At 45.9% G+C, this 18,268-nt stretch overlaps 1 protein-coding gene across 1 annotated transcript in view; it reads right to left on the reverse strand.

The window, feature by feature from the left end:
- The window catches only part of SLC12A8 (solute carrier family 12 member 8), a 133,830-nt gene extending 124,692 nt beyond the window's left edge, over positions 1-9,138 (reverse strand). Inside the window, exon 1 of the mRNA XM_029940720.1 lies at positions 9,073-9,138. Within this exon, the coding sequence (XP_029796580.1) occupies positions 9,073-9,114 (42 nt within the window). The 5' untranslated portion in view covers positions 9,115-9,138. The remainder of the gene's footprint in view (positions 1-9,072) is intronic.
- Positions 9,139-18,268: the final 9,130 nt, after the last annotated feature.

An 18,268-nucleotide genomic window follows, 5' to 3' on the forward strand; every position in this document is an offset into this window, starting at 1 on the left:
CAGTGAGTCCCACGGCAGTGGGAGGGGTGCACAAACTCACAAACCAGGAGATCATGACCTGAGCTAAAGTGGGATGCTTAACCAACTGAGCCACCCAGTTGCCCCATAAATGCCATTTCTAACTTAGGGCTCCTGGGTAGCTCAGTAGGCTAAGCAGCTGACTTTGGTTCAGGTCATGCTCTCACAGCTTGTGAGTTCGAGCCCCACATTGGGCTCTGTGCTGACCGCTCAGAGCCTGGAGCCTGCTTCAGATTCTGTGTTTCCCTCTCTCTCTACTCCCCCCCCCCCCGAGCTGCTTGCACTCTGTCTCTCTCAAAATAAACAGACATTAAATTTTTCAAATAAATTGATAATTTGGTCAAGAAATTAAGGTATAAATATATTATTTAAAGGTACTATGATAACCACCAGGGAAAATAAAAACCAGAAACCATAAACATAAGCAATGGATGTCTCTGGAAAATGTGGGTGATGGAAGAGGGGCAGAAGTGCATACACACACACGTGCATGAGTGAGCGGGGGAGGAGCTGAGGGGGGCGGAGAGAGAGAGAATCCCAAGCAGGCTCCATGCTGTCAGTGCAGAGCCCCACATGGGGCTCCATCTTACGAACAGTGAGTTCATGACCTGATCCAAAATCAAGAATTGGACACTTAAGCAACTGAGCTACCCAGGCTCTCCAGTAATCCTATTTTTAACTCAACCTCATTTTTTTTGCAGCACAAAAATATGCCTGTGGTTTGAATCACATTTTATTTCTTTATTCACATTTTAAAAATGTTTATTTACTTACTTTGGGGAGGGGGGAAAGGAGCAAAGAGAGAATCCCAAGGAGGCTCCATACTGTCAGCATGGAACCCAACACAGGGCTCAATCCCATGACCCTGGGATCATCACCTGAGCCAAAATCAAGAGTCATACACTTAACGGACCCAGCCACCCAGGTGCCCCTGAATCATATTTAAAAATTTTTTATGTTTTTTTGTTTATTCTGGGGAGACAGAGAGACAGTGCAAGCAGGGGAGGGTCAGAGAGAGAAGGAGACACAGAATCTGAAGCAGGCTCCAGGCTCTGAGCTGTCAGCACAGAGCCCGACGCGGGGCTCGAACCCACGAACCATGAGATCATGACCTGAGCAAAGTCAGACACTCAACGGACTGAGCCACCCAGGTGCCCCTTATTCACATTTTAAATGTATCAGATGGACAGGATACTTAAAGAGGGTGAGGTCTTTGGTAACATTAATGTCTGTTCTTAAAATCTTTGTATCTTTTAAGAGGAATTATAATGTGGCTTTGCTTTGTGTTGTTCTTTACTGGTAACTGCCTAAAATAAAAAGGTTAGGTTACTCAAAATGAGACATGGCTTTCTGTTTTAGGTTAAATTTTACAGACACCAGGATTCACATTAGAGCAAATTTATCATCTGCACCAGACATAACTATTTTTGCTGGAGCTGAGGGTTGCTAAGGCCACTGCTGTCTCCTGTTCTCCAGAAAGCACCTAAGTCCTATCACTGCTGACAGGGACTGTTTAGTAAAGAGCATCACAGGGTTTTTTTTACACCACTATCTTTTTCTCTTTATGCCTGTAAATTTAAAAAAAATCACATACCAAAATAAGAACAAAAGAAGTGTAAATAGGAAGTAGAAATGCCAAGCATTATTTCCTTGGAAATATATCAGAGCCTGAATAGGTGCCACCTCTGAAGAATTTTGTCCACTGTTCTAAAGCTTACCACCATTGTGATAAGCACCATAGTCCTTTGACTAGATATTAAATCTCAGAAAGGGAAAAAAATTTAAGAATGTGTTTCAATTATATTTGTTAATGACTGAGGAGCAAAAAGAGATATTGAATTATACTCGGGTATGTATAATGCATTGAATTTTACTACAATTATTTAATATTGTGAATATAGAATCATCTGGTGTTTCAAATGTTATCCTGAAGAGTTAGTTTTTGGTTACAGAAAGGATAAAATTAAGGGAAAAATATCCACCCCATAGGAAGCCATGATGTTCAATCAGGCCACACCAAGATGTAAGTACCACCTAGTGGCACCTTACTCAAATTACAAGAATAGTACTTTATAGAGTTATGATTCTCCTTACAAGCCCCTGTCTATTAAAAGATGACAAGGACTGTATTTTTTTCTATATCTGGCCATGAATAAAATGTACCCTAGGCAGTAAGAAGTTTTAAAGTCTCCTAGTCCGTCCATTCACAGCCAGGTAGAATGTATTAATCATCTTTTTTCTTTTCTATGTCTTATGATAACATCTTAAAAATCTTGCTGCCCAAGGAAACACTGACCCTCCCAGGGTTGACCAATTTTTAGAGATAGCAGAGGGCTGGCCAGGAGCATGCCTTTCATATGCAAACCAACCAATTCTGAGTCTGTTCCCAAAATCACCCCTTTTTTATCTAACCTTCATACACCAAGCCAATATTTCTCCTGTCCTAACCTACCCCAGGGCCAGGCACTAGGCAACTAAGAACACCCTATAGCCCAAAGCCCACCAGGACTATTCCAACTAGCCAATCCTAAACTGCCTTGCCCTGCTTTTCCCATGGAAAAGGATGTGGGCCAGGTTTCCCCCTTGCTCTTGCTTCTGGCTCCTGGCCAGAGCCTGATGCTTCCCCTGTGGCCATGGGAATCCTTACCCCCCTTCTTTTGGGAAATGATAACAGTACATTCTCTAAATGTTATTAACCTCTTCATGTCATCTCTCAATCCTCTCCATAAATGAAGACTCTGGTTACAAAGGAGACAGGATTGTACTTAATTCATTTCAGTGACGAATCACTTCCATCACAGTCTCGAGGGCACCTTCATTCATAAAACATCTCCATTCCCCTTTGTACAAATATGCAGCATTTTTGGCTCAAATGTCATTTTGGCAGTTGACCTTCTAGGCTACGTAGCAAACAGGGCTATCAAATGGAAGGAAAGGGAGGGCAGTGAAGAAGAGAGAGCAGGAAGGGTGACAGTGCCCACATGAAAGCCTCAGACTGAACCCTGAGAACAAGTTCTGTCCCTTCTCTCCCAGATTCAGGACCATGAGCCTCTTCTGCCATCTCCAAAGTTCATTCTGCCCAGGTACCTTTGGTGGCTTGACAGTGAAGCTACCAGCTGAAGCTTCAAGGCTTCATTTGCATGGAGTCCCTTCCAAAGATTATACCCAATTTTGTATTTGTGATTTGTCTCTTAAGACAATGTCTAAAATCAGAGAAGCTTCATGCTCTACAACTGGGAGGGCAAGAAGGGTCATGGCTCCAGCGACCCCGATGTGAGCCCTTTTCTTCCACCCAATTATTTGGGGCCTCAGTTTCCTTATCTTTTAAAGGAGGGGCAAACAGGGCAGTTTTGTCTTAAGTTCCCTTTTCCTTTCCCCTTAGTTACATTCATTTCTCTACATACTAATAAAGCAGTACCCTAGAACCCTGCATGTGCCTACAAAGGCTCACTCTACATATTGGCTTTTTAAAACAAGCCCGGCAAATTCACGGCAAAAATACAAGTCACTTCATTGTACACTGGCCAATGCGGGCACAGAAAACCAGAGCAAAGCTTTTGCAATGAAGCCTGACACCAATGCTCAAAATTATATTAGGACCTAAAGACAGGATGCATTAAGCTCAATCCAGAGCTGTGATACAGGTTAGTACTTGTGGTTCTTGCCTATCTCTGCCACTCGTTGCATATGTCTTCTGACAAGTCATTCAACACCTTTGGCCTTGTTTCTTGACATGCCGAGCAAGGGGACTGGGCCAGCGTTCTCTCAGAACCCCTCTGCCTCTTAAAATGTTTGCTTCTATCTGCCTCTCGTGTTGCTGCTACCTCACTGCTCACCAGTGTCTCACAGTATGACCATACTCTCTTTTTTTACCCTTATCATCCTAAGCTAACCTGGGCAAGCCACTGAATTGAGGAAGAAAAGACAGGGAGAAGGCACAGGATGAGAGGACAGAGAAAGGAAAGGGAGGGCAAGGAAGTCAGGCAATGCTGGGTGGGGCATGCTCAGGGTCAGACGTGGCCTGGAAGTCATAGTGGACACACCTCCTCCCACACTGAGGCCAGATGCCCATGGCTCCACAGGGGCAACTACTTCCTGGGTCTGCATGGGGCTCTTTTCCAGGGTGATAAGCTCAGGCCCGCCAGACATCAGCACCCAGATTTCCTAGAGAAGGGTCCTCAGGGACTCCTTCCTGCAGGAGCCATATCTCTGGAAGAAAGCTAGATGGGGAGGAAAGAATACAAGTCACTCATGCTAGCTAATCTGCAGCTTTTGGTGATTTGTTCGCATCCCATAGCATAACACAGGTCCCCTTTAAGTTTCTCATCCAACCGTGGGAGAAGGAAGACAAGACCCTCAGGTTGTTGGAGGCATTCCTTACCCCATAGTAGTTAAGCGATTTCAGTTTTAATATCTCTGACAATAACTATTACTAGAGATCCTGGCAATAATATGCACTCAGTTAAATCCACAGTAAGCTGAGCTCAATTTTCTCACTATTCCCAATGCTTAAAGCTTTTGATCCTGCTGGACTTCAGACCTCACCCAGCATGTGTATTCGCCATCTCTCCCTGTCTCAGGCCACCTGCTTTCTCCTGCCAGTTTAGTCTTCCTGGCATACCATGTCCGACACAGTCCTTTCCGTCCAGAGACTGGCAGAGACAAGCGTAGAATATACAGTTGTTAGACTTCCATTCTCCTCCCTCTGGCTCCAGCTGCTCCTCAGCTTCCCAGGCCTGTGTTTCACACACAGTGGACCCTAGTGGGTTTCAGCGTGAAATCTGCTGCATCTAGTCACTGAACACACACTGTATTTAGTGCTCACCATGTGAGAGACTCTGGGCCACATCCTTCCACATATGGCATAAAAGCCTTGAAACTCAGGTACTCCCACCCCACCTCACAGTTGTGGAAGTGGACGTGGAGCCCTGAATAACTTGCCCAAAGGCCCAGCACATCCCAAAGTCAGAATGAGGAACCCAGCTTCTCAGGTTCAAGTCATGTGAGTGAAGTGCCTGAAGACAGAGGTCCCAGAACAAGACCCGTACCTGCCGGAGGTCCAGTGGATTCTCAAACATGCGCGCACACACACTCACACACCTTCTCAAGCCATTCCACACCCATCTGGGTCTAGGAAGGGTCCCATCCACCTCAGCGAACACCCACCCAGCAGGCCCTCCTGGATGATGCCCCACATTCTGGAATAATTTCAGCCACTGGAATAATTCTGGATTTGGAACTCAAGTCTTTTCTGTGCTGGGTTCTGCATTTATTCCCCAACTGAACCTTCTGATTACTTATTATCACTACATTCTGGAACAAATACATACTCCTCACCCTAGTTTTATTATTAGCCAACATTTACTGGCTGCTCACTATTGAACCAACCACTACACTAAATATTTACATGAATTATCTCTTTTAATCTTTGTAACTCTCTAGAGTAGGTCTTATTATTGTAGCCATTTTATAGGTGAGGAAACAGAGGCTTAGCTAAGTTAAGTAACTTGTCCAAGGTCACAAAGTGTGAGTCAGTACTTGAATCCAGGCAGCCCGTGTATGCCTGACCACCATACTATTAACCTGATCTACAGCCTCTTCCCAGCTGGTCCATTTATTACTGACACACACACACACACGCGCGCGCACACACACACACACACACACACACACACACACAGCTACACCATCTGGTCTCAAGACAATTAAAGCAAAGTCAAGAATCCATTCATGGGGCGTCGGGGTGGCTCAGTCGGTTAAGCATCCGGCTTTGGCTCGGGTCATGATCTCGTTCATGGGTTTGAACCCCGTGTCAGGCACTGTGCTGACAGCTAGCACAGAGCCTGGAGCCTGCTTCGGATTCTGTGTCTCCTTCTCTCTCTGACCCTCCCCTGCTCATGCTGCCTCTCTCTCTGTCTCTCAAAAAATAAATAAAAAACATTAAAAAATTATTAAAAAGAATCCATTCATTCACCTCTCCACCTAACTCACAGGCATCCCCACTGTGGTCAGATCTCCTGAGAGCTACTTTCTTGTCAGAGTGACGAAGAGAAGAGCAGATCTGCACTGAAGGATTTGGCACAGGATACTGCCTTCTTATTCATCTGTCCTTCAAGCTCCAAAGCTCCTAGCAGAATTCGTGACTCCCAAGGCTAGAGTGAAGGTAGAGAAAGGTTCATGTGAAACTTCTAGAGGGTTAGCCATTCCCAGAGTTCAGCTTCATGTATGTTAGCTACCCAACCAGCTACTGGCTCTCCACACAGGCCTCTGATTTGCCATCTGAGTGGCTCTGCTTTACAACTGGGGCAGGAAGAAAAGAGAAGAAAGGCCTTGGCAATAAGCACACTTGGGTTCTAAGTGTCTCTGTTCTTCTCCTCTGTCAAACGAAAATAACCATATTTCTTCCAGAATGTGTTATAAAAATTAAATTAAGAAATGCATACGAAATGTTCATTATATGGTAAGCACCCACCAATCGGTAGTATCACTTTCCTACCCGTTCAGCCTGGGATGTGTTGCCTGACTTCACCATGTATGTTCCACTTCCACCAATACTTCGACACCTAATGCAAATGGCAGCTCCCTCCAATCTCTAGTGAGTTGAGTTCAGTTAAGTAGAACCAGCACTAACTGAACATTTTCTATATGCTAAACATTGAGGACATAACAATGAATTAGGGGTTCATAACCTTAAGGGAGATAGGAATGGAACAGTTTCTTTCAATGTGACAGAGTAACTGCAGTGACAGATCATGTGGCTGGAGCAGGGAAGCTGAATCAGATCACGGTAGGCTTTGGGGCCAAGAATTTGAGCTGAATTCTGAAGGCAGGGAGAAGCCATTGAAAGGCTTTTGGCAAAGCAGTCAAATGTATTGATTTCTGCTGTAGCAAAGGGGCCATGTGGAGAAAGAGGTTAGGAGAGCATGAATAATCCAATCCAGAAATGGTATCCAGGACAAGACAATGCAAGGAAGACAGAGAAGAGGTATGAATTTCAAATGTATGTAGATAGTGAACAACAAAGGCCTTGACATTGAAAACTGTCCAGTCCCTCAATATTTGAAGATTGAGGGAGAGGGGGACAGAGAGAGGGGATACAAAGGCCTTTGTATCCACCACATTTTTAAAAGCAACTTTTTTGGGGGCACTTGGATGGCTCAGTTGGTTGAGCATCCAACTTTGGGTCAGGTCATGATCTCCCGGTTCATCAGTTCAAGCCCCACATCAGGCTCTGTGCTGACAGCTCAGATCCTGGAGCCTGCTTCAGATTCTGTCTGTCTCTCTCTACCTCTGCCCCTGCCCTACTCACACTCTGTCTCTCTCTCCCCACCCCCCAAAAAATTAACATATTAAAAATAAACAAAAATAAAAGGAACTCTCTCTTGGAGCAGTTATGACCATTTAACTTGCATTGTGGTTATCTACTGCTTGTTCATTTGGTCAGCCAACCAACATTCATCATCCACTTAAATGCCAGGCACAGCCTCAGGTACTTGGAGGTCTTCACTGACAGATCAGTTAAGAGAGAAGCATCAGTAAAGACCACCGAAGGGGACACAAGCACAGAGCCTGGGGAATGGTGAGTTTCAGCTTCCATGTGGGGCATAAAGAAGAGTCAAGGGACCAGGCTCAAAACTCCAGTAGCATCAGGCTGTGCAGGACCTAAGCTAAGGAGTTTGAACTCTGAATGGTGGACACATGGAGCCACTGAAGGTTTTTAACAGGGGAGAGAGGGGTACAGCTGAGCTTCAACAGATCCTTCTCACAAAGATGAATCAAGAATGTCTTTTCTCTTTTTTCGGAATCCCTGCAGACCAGCGCCTCATATTTTCCATGTAGGCATGTCTCTCATGCCTAACATGGCAGCCATTATTTCAGAAGTAGTCCACAAATACATGTGAAGTGTGTTAACACTCACATGTAGTCTTACATATCCAAAGAAAACACGTGAGAAGCTGGTCCACCTAAATAAATGTGAAGACCCCTGACAAATCAAGGTCTCGTTAATGGTCCTCAGCCACACTAAGAGCACAGCCACAGGCCTTTCCATCCAGGAGAGCTCTGGATAAGCATTCTGCTGAGTCTCCAGTCTCTCACTTCTCAGCAGCATGAAAACTGGCAGAGCTGGGTGTCAGGAGCTAAGTAGGAGGGTGTGGGGTACAGCCCTGGGCCTGCCGGGGGGAGAGAGGCAGTACCTTGTGCTGAGTACCCACCATCTGCCAGCCACCATGCTGCATTTTTCACATATACCCATGAACCTGAAGAGGGGGTAACTGGCCAGTTTGGATTCCCCCACCAACTTACAACCCACTCTGCCTCACCAACCTCTGCCCTTTGGCTCAAGACCCCCAGGTTCTGGAGCCTACTCTCTTGCTATTGTTTGAGGCCTTGAGTTGATTCTCTCCTTTCATGGCAGGCTCATCCCCCAACCCCCATTCTAGTGCCAGAAACCCTCCTGCCCTTCTCTACAAAGCATGAGAGAAATCCAAGAGATGGTAAAAACTTCAGGGTTGAGTGATTATTAAACAGCAAGACCACCTTAGGTAGTTTCTTGCATCGCTTTTTTTTTTTTGAAGGGATTAACTATATTTCTGCATAAAACCCCTTCAATTCCATAGCTGTGTAGACTATTTACTACAACTGATGATCAACAGAGAAAGGAAAAACAACAACAACAACCCTGCAGACATCAGGAGATCCAGAAATCCATGTGGCTTCAGTATATATGAGTATTTCAGAAACAAATTTACCTTCTTACACAGGTTTGATTCAAAAGTAAAAGGAGTTCATATTATCCGAGACCTTACTCTGTTCATGGAAAACCTCCATGGGGCAAGAAGGAATGCTAAGGATTCAAAATCCACTATAAATAATACCAAAGAAGATTTTCTGCACACAGATGGTTAAGAGATGGCTTAATATTTTCTTGATTGAGAATACCAAAATAAATTTCTGAGATAACTACTTTTAAAATAGTCTACTATAAAATTTCCCTTCAGCTTCCTGTCTGGGGCCCCTGGTTCCATCTCAGACCCCCACACAGCACAAACCTACCTGTTGGGCTGCCTCATGGAAGAGTTCCTGCACTTGAGACATCTGGGCTGTTATCCTGGAAATGAGGTCCTCTTGGTCTTGGTGGGGAGATCCCTCTGGAAGGTAAACACCATCCTTGGTCAGGTTGGCTCTTCTTCCCTCCATCCTTAGGGTCCATCCTTCCCGTATACACCACACACAGCCCTGACTGAGGAAGAGACCTTGTTCTACCTCATCTAGAAACACCCGTTTCCTCTCTTTGGTGTCCAAATCTATTCCACACATCCTTCAGAACCTCCTTGTGCACAAACCTTGCTGTCTTGGAGCCACACTTGCCCCCAGAGCTTTCTTCCCTGAGCTCCTTCAGTATGAGGGTCAGAGCCAGTTGCCAGTCTATCCAGCCCTAAAGGACACAGTCTAACACTCCTCTCTCATCCTTGCACCCCTCTGTCCACAGCAAGGGCAGCGCTGGCTCCCTAGAACTGGTTGCAGGTAGTGAGTGAACATAGATTGGATCTTGGGGAGATAAGGAGGTTTTGGGGGGGCAGAAAGGGGAGGGGAGTGAAGAGGGTAGGTAAGAAAAAGAGGACCGAGCATCATTATCAGGGCTTGGTTCTCCTCAGACGGGCAGTCTTCCCTTTGGCACTGGAACCAGCTTTCCTTGGGGCAGGGACCTTATTCCCCGCTTGTGTGCCCCCTTTCCCTACCACAGGGATGGTAAAGAGGCAGGGCTCATGACATTTTGGAAGGAAGAAAGGGAGAATGAGAGAAGGGATATTATGGGAGCAGAGTTTGTCATGTGAGAAGAACATGACCAATGACAGCAGTCAGAGAAGACGAGGAAGGGGAAGCACCCCGAGGAGTATTCCAAGGGAAAGAGCTAGGGGCTGGGGACAGGGAGACTGCAAGGATTTGGCAGGCTGTGGAGACTAGCTGGGTGCGAGGGAGACTCCAGAAAGGTCCCCTCGGCTCTGGGCCGGCTGCCCATGCGCAGACAGGTGGGTCTGGAGCGAGGCGCACTGGGCCTCGCACGACCCCGCCGTTCAGACCCTTGGTCTGAGCAAAGACTCCCAGGTTTCCGGGGAGCAGCTCCAGAGCCTCTGCCCCGACTCCACGAGTTTCAGTCAGCACCCCCACTTCTGAGCACCCCAGACGGAGCAGCCCACACCCGACCCGGATCCTGGGGAGAACCCACCATTCCTCTTCTGGGCGTGGTGGGGAGGCACGCGCGCGCCCGAGGGTCCGCGGGCAGACGCTCAGGTGCACACGCGCGCCAGGTGACGCTAGCCGGGGCGGGGCGGGGATTACCTGAGCAGGTGGCAATGCCAGGATCCCCTTACTACAGGATAGAGCTCCTCCGGGGAGAGGAGTTGTCCCCAAGACCACCCTGTGCACTCCCCACCCACCAGCCCCGTCCACCCTCACCTGCCACAGGGTCAGCGAGCTCCTAGCGCGCGGGGCACGCCTTGTGCAGCCACGTGGCTGAGCAGGTGTGCTCTGCGCGAGTCCACCTGTCCTGCTGGAGAGGCGGCTCTCGCCCGGGTTGGCCACCCCAGCCACGCCTTCACTCTCGAGTCCAGGTGGAGAGGGTGGGGCTGCCGAGATTTCCCCGCCCCTAGGGGTCGGGCTGCACACCTAGCGCCTCGGAGGAGGGCTCCAGGCCTGGGAGGAGGGGATGGGAATCTGGACCCTTCGCCAGGGGGAAGTGGGGGCTCTGCTAGCACTCAAACTTGCCCAGACCACCCACCGCCTCCGCAGCCCTCGGCCAATTCAGTGCCACCAGCTGAAGTGGCCAGCCCTGGGAAATAGGACAGAGCGTGAGCCTACTCACTGCAGTTCTGAGAAATAGTCCAACCTTGCACACCAGAGTGAGAAAGGGCAGGAGCCGGAAGGCCCACAGCTCCCACACTGGCCCCGTGACCCCTTGAGCGGGTGCAGAAGACTCTGGGCGGGAGAGGAGACTGCGCACCAGAGGTCCCCCCCCCCCCCCCGTGCGGCTGGCTACCCCACCAGGTGACCCTCAACTCGAAGGAAGTGCAATTCTTTTGCCCTCACCACCTTCAGCAAGACTCAAAACTGGCTTCCCCAGGGAGTGAAGTTAAGATTTCCAGGGCTCCAGCTTGCGGGGTTGGGGGGAAGAGAGCTGAATTAACATACAGAAGATTAAATTATCTCCATTTCCAATCTGGCATATTTCCTAATCCTTAAATAACTTGCTAGGCTTCCATGTGGGCTTCTGAAAACAGGAGGGCAGCTGGGAGTACTTCCCACGCCCACATGAGCCTTTGTGTGAAAATCCCTAAAAATAGAGGTTGTTCTTTTAAAAACAAAAGGGAAGGCAAAGAGATGGGAACACTGACAGAGCCCCAACATCTCTTGCTCCAGTAAAGGCTTTTTTGGTATGAAAAGACATGTTGCCATTTTGATAATTTTTAAATGTACAATTCAGTGGCATTGATTACATTTACTAAGTTGGGCAACCATCACTGCTACCTTTTTTCATTGCCCCAAACAGAAACTCTGCTCCCATTAAGCAATAATTCCCCATCCCCCCTTCCTCAGCCAAGGTCACCTCTAATCTACTGTCTCTATGAATTTGCTTGTTCAAGGTATTTCACATACGCAGAGTCAGACAATATTTGCCACACATAGCTGTGTCTGGCTTATTTCAGTTAGCATGTCCTCAAGATTCATTCATGTTGTAGCGTGTGGTGAAACTTCATTCCCAGCAAATAAGTTTTTAATTACCTTTCTCTGCAAGAGGAAAGACTGTCAGAATAAATCACGTTACCCATCTGTAAACAATGGATAGATAGGTGGGCAGGATGTCGTTTAATTGGAATTGACTGTGTATCCGTGTATTACATCTGCATGGCCAGTAGATTCATTTTGATTATTCAATTTGGGGTCACACATGACACTATTATTTTTTTGCTTCAGGTTGGTTTCCTGTTTGCTATCATTTTCTGATAAGCCTCCCTCTAAGAGTTTGTGTGAACTTTAAAGAATCCACATTGGGGCACATGGGTGGCTCAATTGGTTGGGCATCCGGCTTCGGGTCAGGTCACGATCTCACGGTCCATGTCGGGCTCTGTGCTGAGAGCTCAGAGCCGGGAGCCTGCTTCAGATTCTGTGTCTCCCTCTCTCTCTGCCTCTCTTTCAAAATAAAGACATTAAAAAAAAAAAAAGAATCCACATTCACTTCCATTTCAGCCTGAGCTAAAAATATTAGAAAAGGAAATCCACACCGCTGTTCATAACCACCTTTTTTCTATTACTCATTACTTTCTAAATAAATGAGAAGTTCCTTTCAAAGCTTATAAGCATCTTCAAACCTAAGAACAAATATTGTTTCATTTCCTCATGTTAAGGCAAGAGAGACCTATCCATCTTGCTTAATGTAGATTTCTCTTTTAACAATGACATTTTTTAAAAACCCACTTTTGCTGTATTGAAAAACAGTACCCTTGTATATCCTTTGAACAGAACAATTCCATTTTTAACATGCTACCCTATCTGACCTAGTATAAGGATGTTCACTGCATCATTAACCTTAATAGTTAAAAAAAAATAGAAGCAAAATGTCTATTAACAGAAGATTATTAAATAAGTTATGGTACAGCCATTCTATGGCAGCCAGCATTGGAAAGAATTAGGTGTTTTTATATGTACTAACATGGAACTCCGTTCACATAAAAACACCAAGTTGCAGAAATTTGTGTAGTTATTTTATAACACAGTGTACACATATAGTTTGTATGGGAAAACACGTCAATCTGTTAACAGTGATTATCTCTAGGGAGTGGAACTGAATAAAGTGGGAGAGGAAATCCACTCTGGTGTATAAATTCTGGATTTTTAATGAGGTTCTTTTCTTAGGATGAGCACATTACTTTTGGAATCTAAAAACTAAGTAAGAAAATTGAAAGATAATGTGGGGCAGATGACTTTCCAAAGATGGCTGCACTAACATATCCCATCTCTCATGCTCTTCTTGCAACAGGACATTAATGTTCCTTCAGAAAGAGATGGTCTATGTTCCTTACATTTGAGCCTGAACGGACCTTTGTGAGTGCCTTAACCAGTGGTAGAAAAGGGAGAAATGACACTGCTTGACATCCTAGGCTATAATATAAAAGCAGTAGGCTGTCCATTTGGCTTCCTTGCTCTCAGATCACTTGTGCTTGGAATTCAGCCACCATGTTGTGAGGTAGCCTGGGCCACCTGGGCAGAACATATGTGGGTGTCCCCACCTAGAGCCAGCATCGCCTGCCAGACATGAGACAAGGCTTCAGATGATTCCAGTCTCCAGTTTTAAGTTCTTCCAGCTGAGGTCCCAGGCATTATAAGGAAAGAGCTGTCCTTATTGTGCTCAGTCTGAATTCCTGACCACAGAAACCATGAGACATAATAAATTGTTGGTGTTTTAAGCCTCAAAGCTGTGGCGGTACTCTGTTATTCAGCGATAGATAGTGAATACATAATGCATCCAGCCAAAGTTAAAAAAAAAAGTTATTTTTATTCATTTCACGGTTTGAACTTACTGGTATTGCAGCCCTGTTAAATAAAGAAAATCATAATATTGTTTTTAAACTCACTTATTTTTCATTCAGTAACAACTCCAGATCAAGTTGAAGTTCACAACATTGAAGTTGTTGCTCTGTGGGCATTACCCCACTTAGCTGCTTACTGAAGCTCCTTCACCTCTTTCCCTTCCAGTGGTTGGTGCTGAGAATTGCCCTCTGTGTGAAGGCAGAAGAAACCATGTCCTGAAAAATGACCTCATTGGTCATAAAGTCTGAACTCCGAGGAAGGATCAGAGCTTGGAGAAATTCAACCAAAACAAAAATGTGAAAACAGGTTGAAAAAATTAAATCATGATGTAAACATGTATATATATAAAGTTATCTCACAGCCTAGGCACTGGAACCAGAGTCAGAAGAAGGGTCACAAGAGATGGGTCAGCTGGTCCTTGCTCTAGGCTGGACTTTAGTCACCTGGAAGTGCTTTTACCAAGGTCTGGGGTGGAGCCTGGGAATCAGTATATCCTCTTAATTTCTCAGGTGATTCTGAGACTCAGCCAAAGCTGAAAACCTTGGAGTTTCTAGCTCAGTAGTTTTAGGGGCAGTTTTTGCACCTCTCTTAAAATACTTACGGGATAGAATATATCCTACCTACAGTGGTACCTTACTCCAGTTATAACTTTCAATGACAAAAGAGAAATTGTGAAATATGTTACTCAGGGAGCACAAGTAATTTACTACCCATCTATTTCTTTGTAGCTGGTCATTGTGATACACCTCCCTGGGACATGCCTGCCTATTTTTAAAAAATCACAAGACTTGTGTACACACTCAGAAGTTTGCTGGCTCTGAGGGTGAAGTCAGCATTTGAACCTACGTCTGGTTCCCATATCAAGGTCTCTCCTGTAGACAATACAGCCTCTCTAATCCAAGTGAAGAGATAAGATGGGAAAAGGTTGAGATGTGTTTCCAGGAGTCCAGAGGCAAGAAGGGCATTTGGCCAAAGGGCCCGCAGGCATTACTGGGAATTGGAAGGGGAAACTCCAGAGATGCAAACCTGACCTTCATACAAGCCCCTCAAGCAGGCTGAGATCCCCTAGTTCCCAGAGAGGTTGGGGCAGGACCCCAGGAAGAAGAATTTTGCCTTGCCTATATGGGGTAGGGCTGAGTGGAGAGGGAGGGGCTGCCACTTCGCTGCCATCAGGTGTTCCCAGGTCCTGTTGAGATCCTGTTTCTCCTCCAGGATCTATGCTGTTTGTTGATTCTGGGAGTTTGCCCTCTGACAGGAGGAAGTCATTCTCCCCCTAGCAGCCACGTGGCATCTGGGTTGAGCCAGGACCTAGTGAGACCAGAGAACACAGGAGTTGCAAAGATAAGCCTAATGAATCAGTCCCATTTATGAAGGACAGTGGCAGCCTCAATGGACTGAGACAATGCAATTAGCCTTCAGCACGTGCTTAAATACCCAACACAGAAGCCCCACAGACAGAGGAGAGTAGTCAGACCTGCGTCTGCGTCTCAGGTCTTCCTTTCCACCATGGTCTTTCATGTGTCTGAGCCTCGTTTTCCTCACTTACCACATGGAGTTAATGATAAGGCCTGCCAAGCCTACGTGAGTTATGAACATTCTAGAATGTTGATGACTGAAACCCAGTTCAGCTATCTGTTGTTTTCAAAATCTGCCATCTTTCCTCTCATGTTGAAACTCACAGGGCCAGTTTTGTGGTCCCACTGCTGCCATCCACAGGGCCTCAAACTCCCAGGCATGCTTCTTCTGCTGATGTGACTCATGGGGTCTAGCTGCTCTCTTTCAACCATATTCACCAGTGAGCCCAATACTGGCACACGATGAGGGACAAAGTGGCTCTGGACAGGCAGGAAATCAAATCAGATTTTCACACTAATAAGCAGCTCATGACAAATAGCCCTGGGGCGCCTGAGTGGCTCAGTTCGTTGAGTGTTCGACTTTGGCTCAGGTCATGGTCTCACGGTGAGTTGGAGACCCGCGTCCGGCTCTTTGCTGACAGCTCAGATCCTGGAGCCTGCTTCAGATTCTGTGTCTCCCTCTCTCCCGACCCTCCCCTGCTCATGCTGTCTATCTCAAAAATAAACAAAACATAAAAACAAAACAAAACAAAACACCAGCCATCTATACTGTAAAACTATACGGAGGGGAAGGATTCTATGGTTGGGTGGTGGCATGTAGAGGGGGAGGGTAGTTATAACCTAACTGGGATCAGGATAAGCGTTTCTGAAGAAGTGATGCTAGGGCTGAAATCAGGGTGGGGAGTTAATAGGTAGAGTGTAGAGAAAACAGACTTTGTGGCAGAAGCAGGCATGACCTAGTGTGAGAGTCTGAGTGGAAGAGCAGAGAGGATGAGAGCTCCCTGTGAGGAAGGCTGGGGCTGTGAGCAGTGGGCAGTCACCAGGGCCAAGGCAAGGGGCTTAGTGTTTATTTAAAGTAGCAAGTGAGAAGCTTCTGAAGGGTTTTTACATGGTTATCCGCAGAAAGGACCAGAGGCCATCAAGAGATAATGGAGAAACTTGCCAGAGCCCAGGCCAGACTTGAAGGTGGCTTAGCCTCTGGTTGTGGTAAAAGGACGGAGGGTTCAAAGGGATTTGAGAAAGTCACAAGTCCTGACCACCATGAGTTGTCAATCCAATTGATCCAATCATAGAACATTTACTGAGCCACACTCAGCAGTGAGCAAGGCCACTTCCCAAGAGTCCACACATGTGGACATGCATTTTTTTGGGGGGGGGGAGGGGGGAGTCTTCTTTATTCCCATGCTCCTGAGCTAGTAAAGTGCTGGGGCCAAATGTTCATTAACGGAATCCTACTCTGTTCTTCACTTGTTCTCATATATAGAAAAGTTCTCATTTCTCTGCAGTGGTAAAGGAGTAAGGAGCCAAGGTTAAGGAAATGGCTCTAGAGGTCTGTCGTCCTGGCCACATCCTCTAGCCCATTTCTACACTAGGGTTTAGGAAATGGGTCCAACACGTCAGATGCCATGTTTTTCACTAGCCCTTGATCCTTGAGTGTGTCTCCTGTGGGAATCTTATTTAGAAGTTTGTGGCTGAGTATAGAAATCCAGTAGTCTCGATCACAGCATCAGCTCTTAGTACCATCAAAGCTCCACCATCATTTCTAATATTTTCACTGCCCACGTCTTTTACCACATAACACTCTTCATTCATTCATTCCTGCTTATGGGTGAGGCACTGTTCTATACTGTGAACAAAACACAGAATCTTTTCCCAATGAGCAATTAATTTTGAATGTTTCTGAACTATTACTAAAAACCCAAATAAACCTAACTTGCATGAAAGGCCAAGCATCATATACCATCAAGCAGCTGTTCCCTTTTGGTGATATACATACAATGGAACACACCATATAGTCACTGAGAAAAAACCAATGGAGATAGCAAAGAATGGAGAGACATGGTGAAAAATAAATGCAAGAGAAAAAGAACAAGCAGGCCCACCACACAGACCTGTGTCCCTTCCTCCCGCCTTGTGAAGCTGGCTGCAGAATTCCAATCTTACTGTCTGTGGTGCTTTTTGCCTCATGGGCAGTCAGGTTCCTGTTCCTGACTAACCGATAGCTTGGAATTGAGTACTTCAATACGTTCTTACTTTTGTAGGATATTTCTGCCTCTACCCGCTCTCCCCAACTCCTCAAGTTTACTGACTTTTAAAAACTCACTGCAATAGACATTGTTCTAAAAAATGTTGCATCCTTTCCAGGGTCTCTGAAAATGGAATCTCTTCCACCTCACTAACTAGTTTTTCCTTGCTGGTCAATTAAATCCAGACAAACACACTCCTTTGAAAGATGATATTGTCAGCAAGTCAGGAATTTATCACATGCTCTGCTTTATAAGAAATGAGGCTTCCAACTTGTCCAATTCTGCTCTTCCATTTGTGCCACTTCTAAAATATGAACTAGGAAATGCTTAGTCCTTTATAGTTTACAGATCATCTCAAACGATTTGATATTGAGAGCAATTCCGAAAGGAACTTTTACTATCTCCTTACAGATAAAACATGGAGGCTCAAGAAAGAGTAAGCGACATGAACAATACTACAGAGACAGACCAAGGGAGAACCACCACTTAAGTCTCTTGATTCTGTCTCTTGCTCATTTTGCTTAACCTGCCTGGGGAAGCTTGTGGAATCTCATGACCCTACACTCCTGCAGTCTCCCAATGCTCAGCAAGATCACGCCAAGGGCACTTAAAGCTGTCCCTTGCAGCACTGGTTCTGCTGCCTCTGAATGCCATCATCTGCTCTCACGTCGTGAGGGCCAACTTAGCAAACCGCACAGCACAACTGCTCTCAGCGCATTTCACCAGTGGAGCTGAGAGTGGTTCCAAATGTATTTGCTCAGCTATATTCTTCCCGCCATCTCATTTTGTGCTCTAGCAATCAGTCTTAACCCTCACTGTCAACGACCACAGTTGTGGGACAGTGCTGGAGTTCCCATAAAGAAACAAAGCAAAATTGTCATTCAGCAGGTTTAAGAGCAAATTTTATAGTGGTCCAAACACCTTGAAGAAGTCAAAGAAAGGAGAATTAGAAGTTGTCGGACATAACGAGCATCATAAACATAATCATAGCTGAGTACTGACTGGGGTAGAACTCAAAAGATTTAAACTACTATTAGTACCACTCCATGAACACTGTGCTTG

The sequence above is a fragment of the Suricata suricatta genome, chromosome 5 (assembly GCF_006229205.1).
Source record: "Suricata suricatta isolate VVHF042 chromosome 5, meerkat_22Aug2017_6uvM2_HiC, whole genome shotgun sequence".
In the NCBI taxonomy this organism is placed as follows: Eukaryota; Metazoa; Chordata; class Mammalia; order Carnivora; family Herpestidae; genus Suricata; species Suricata suricatta.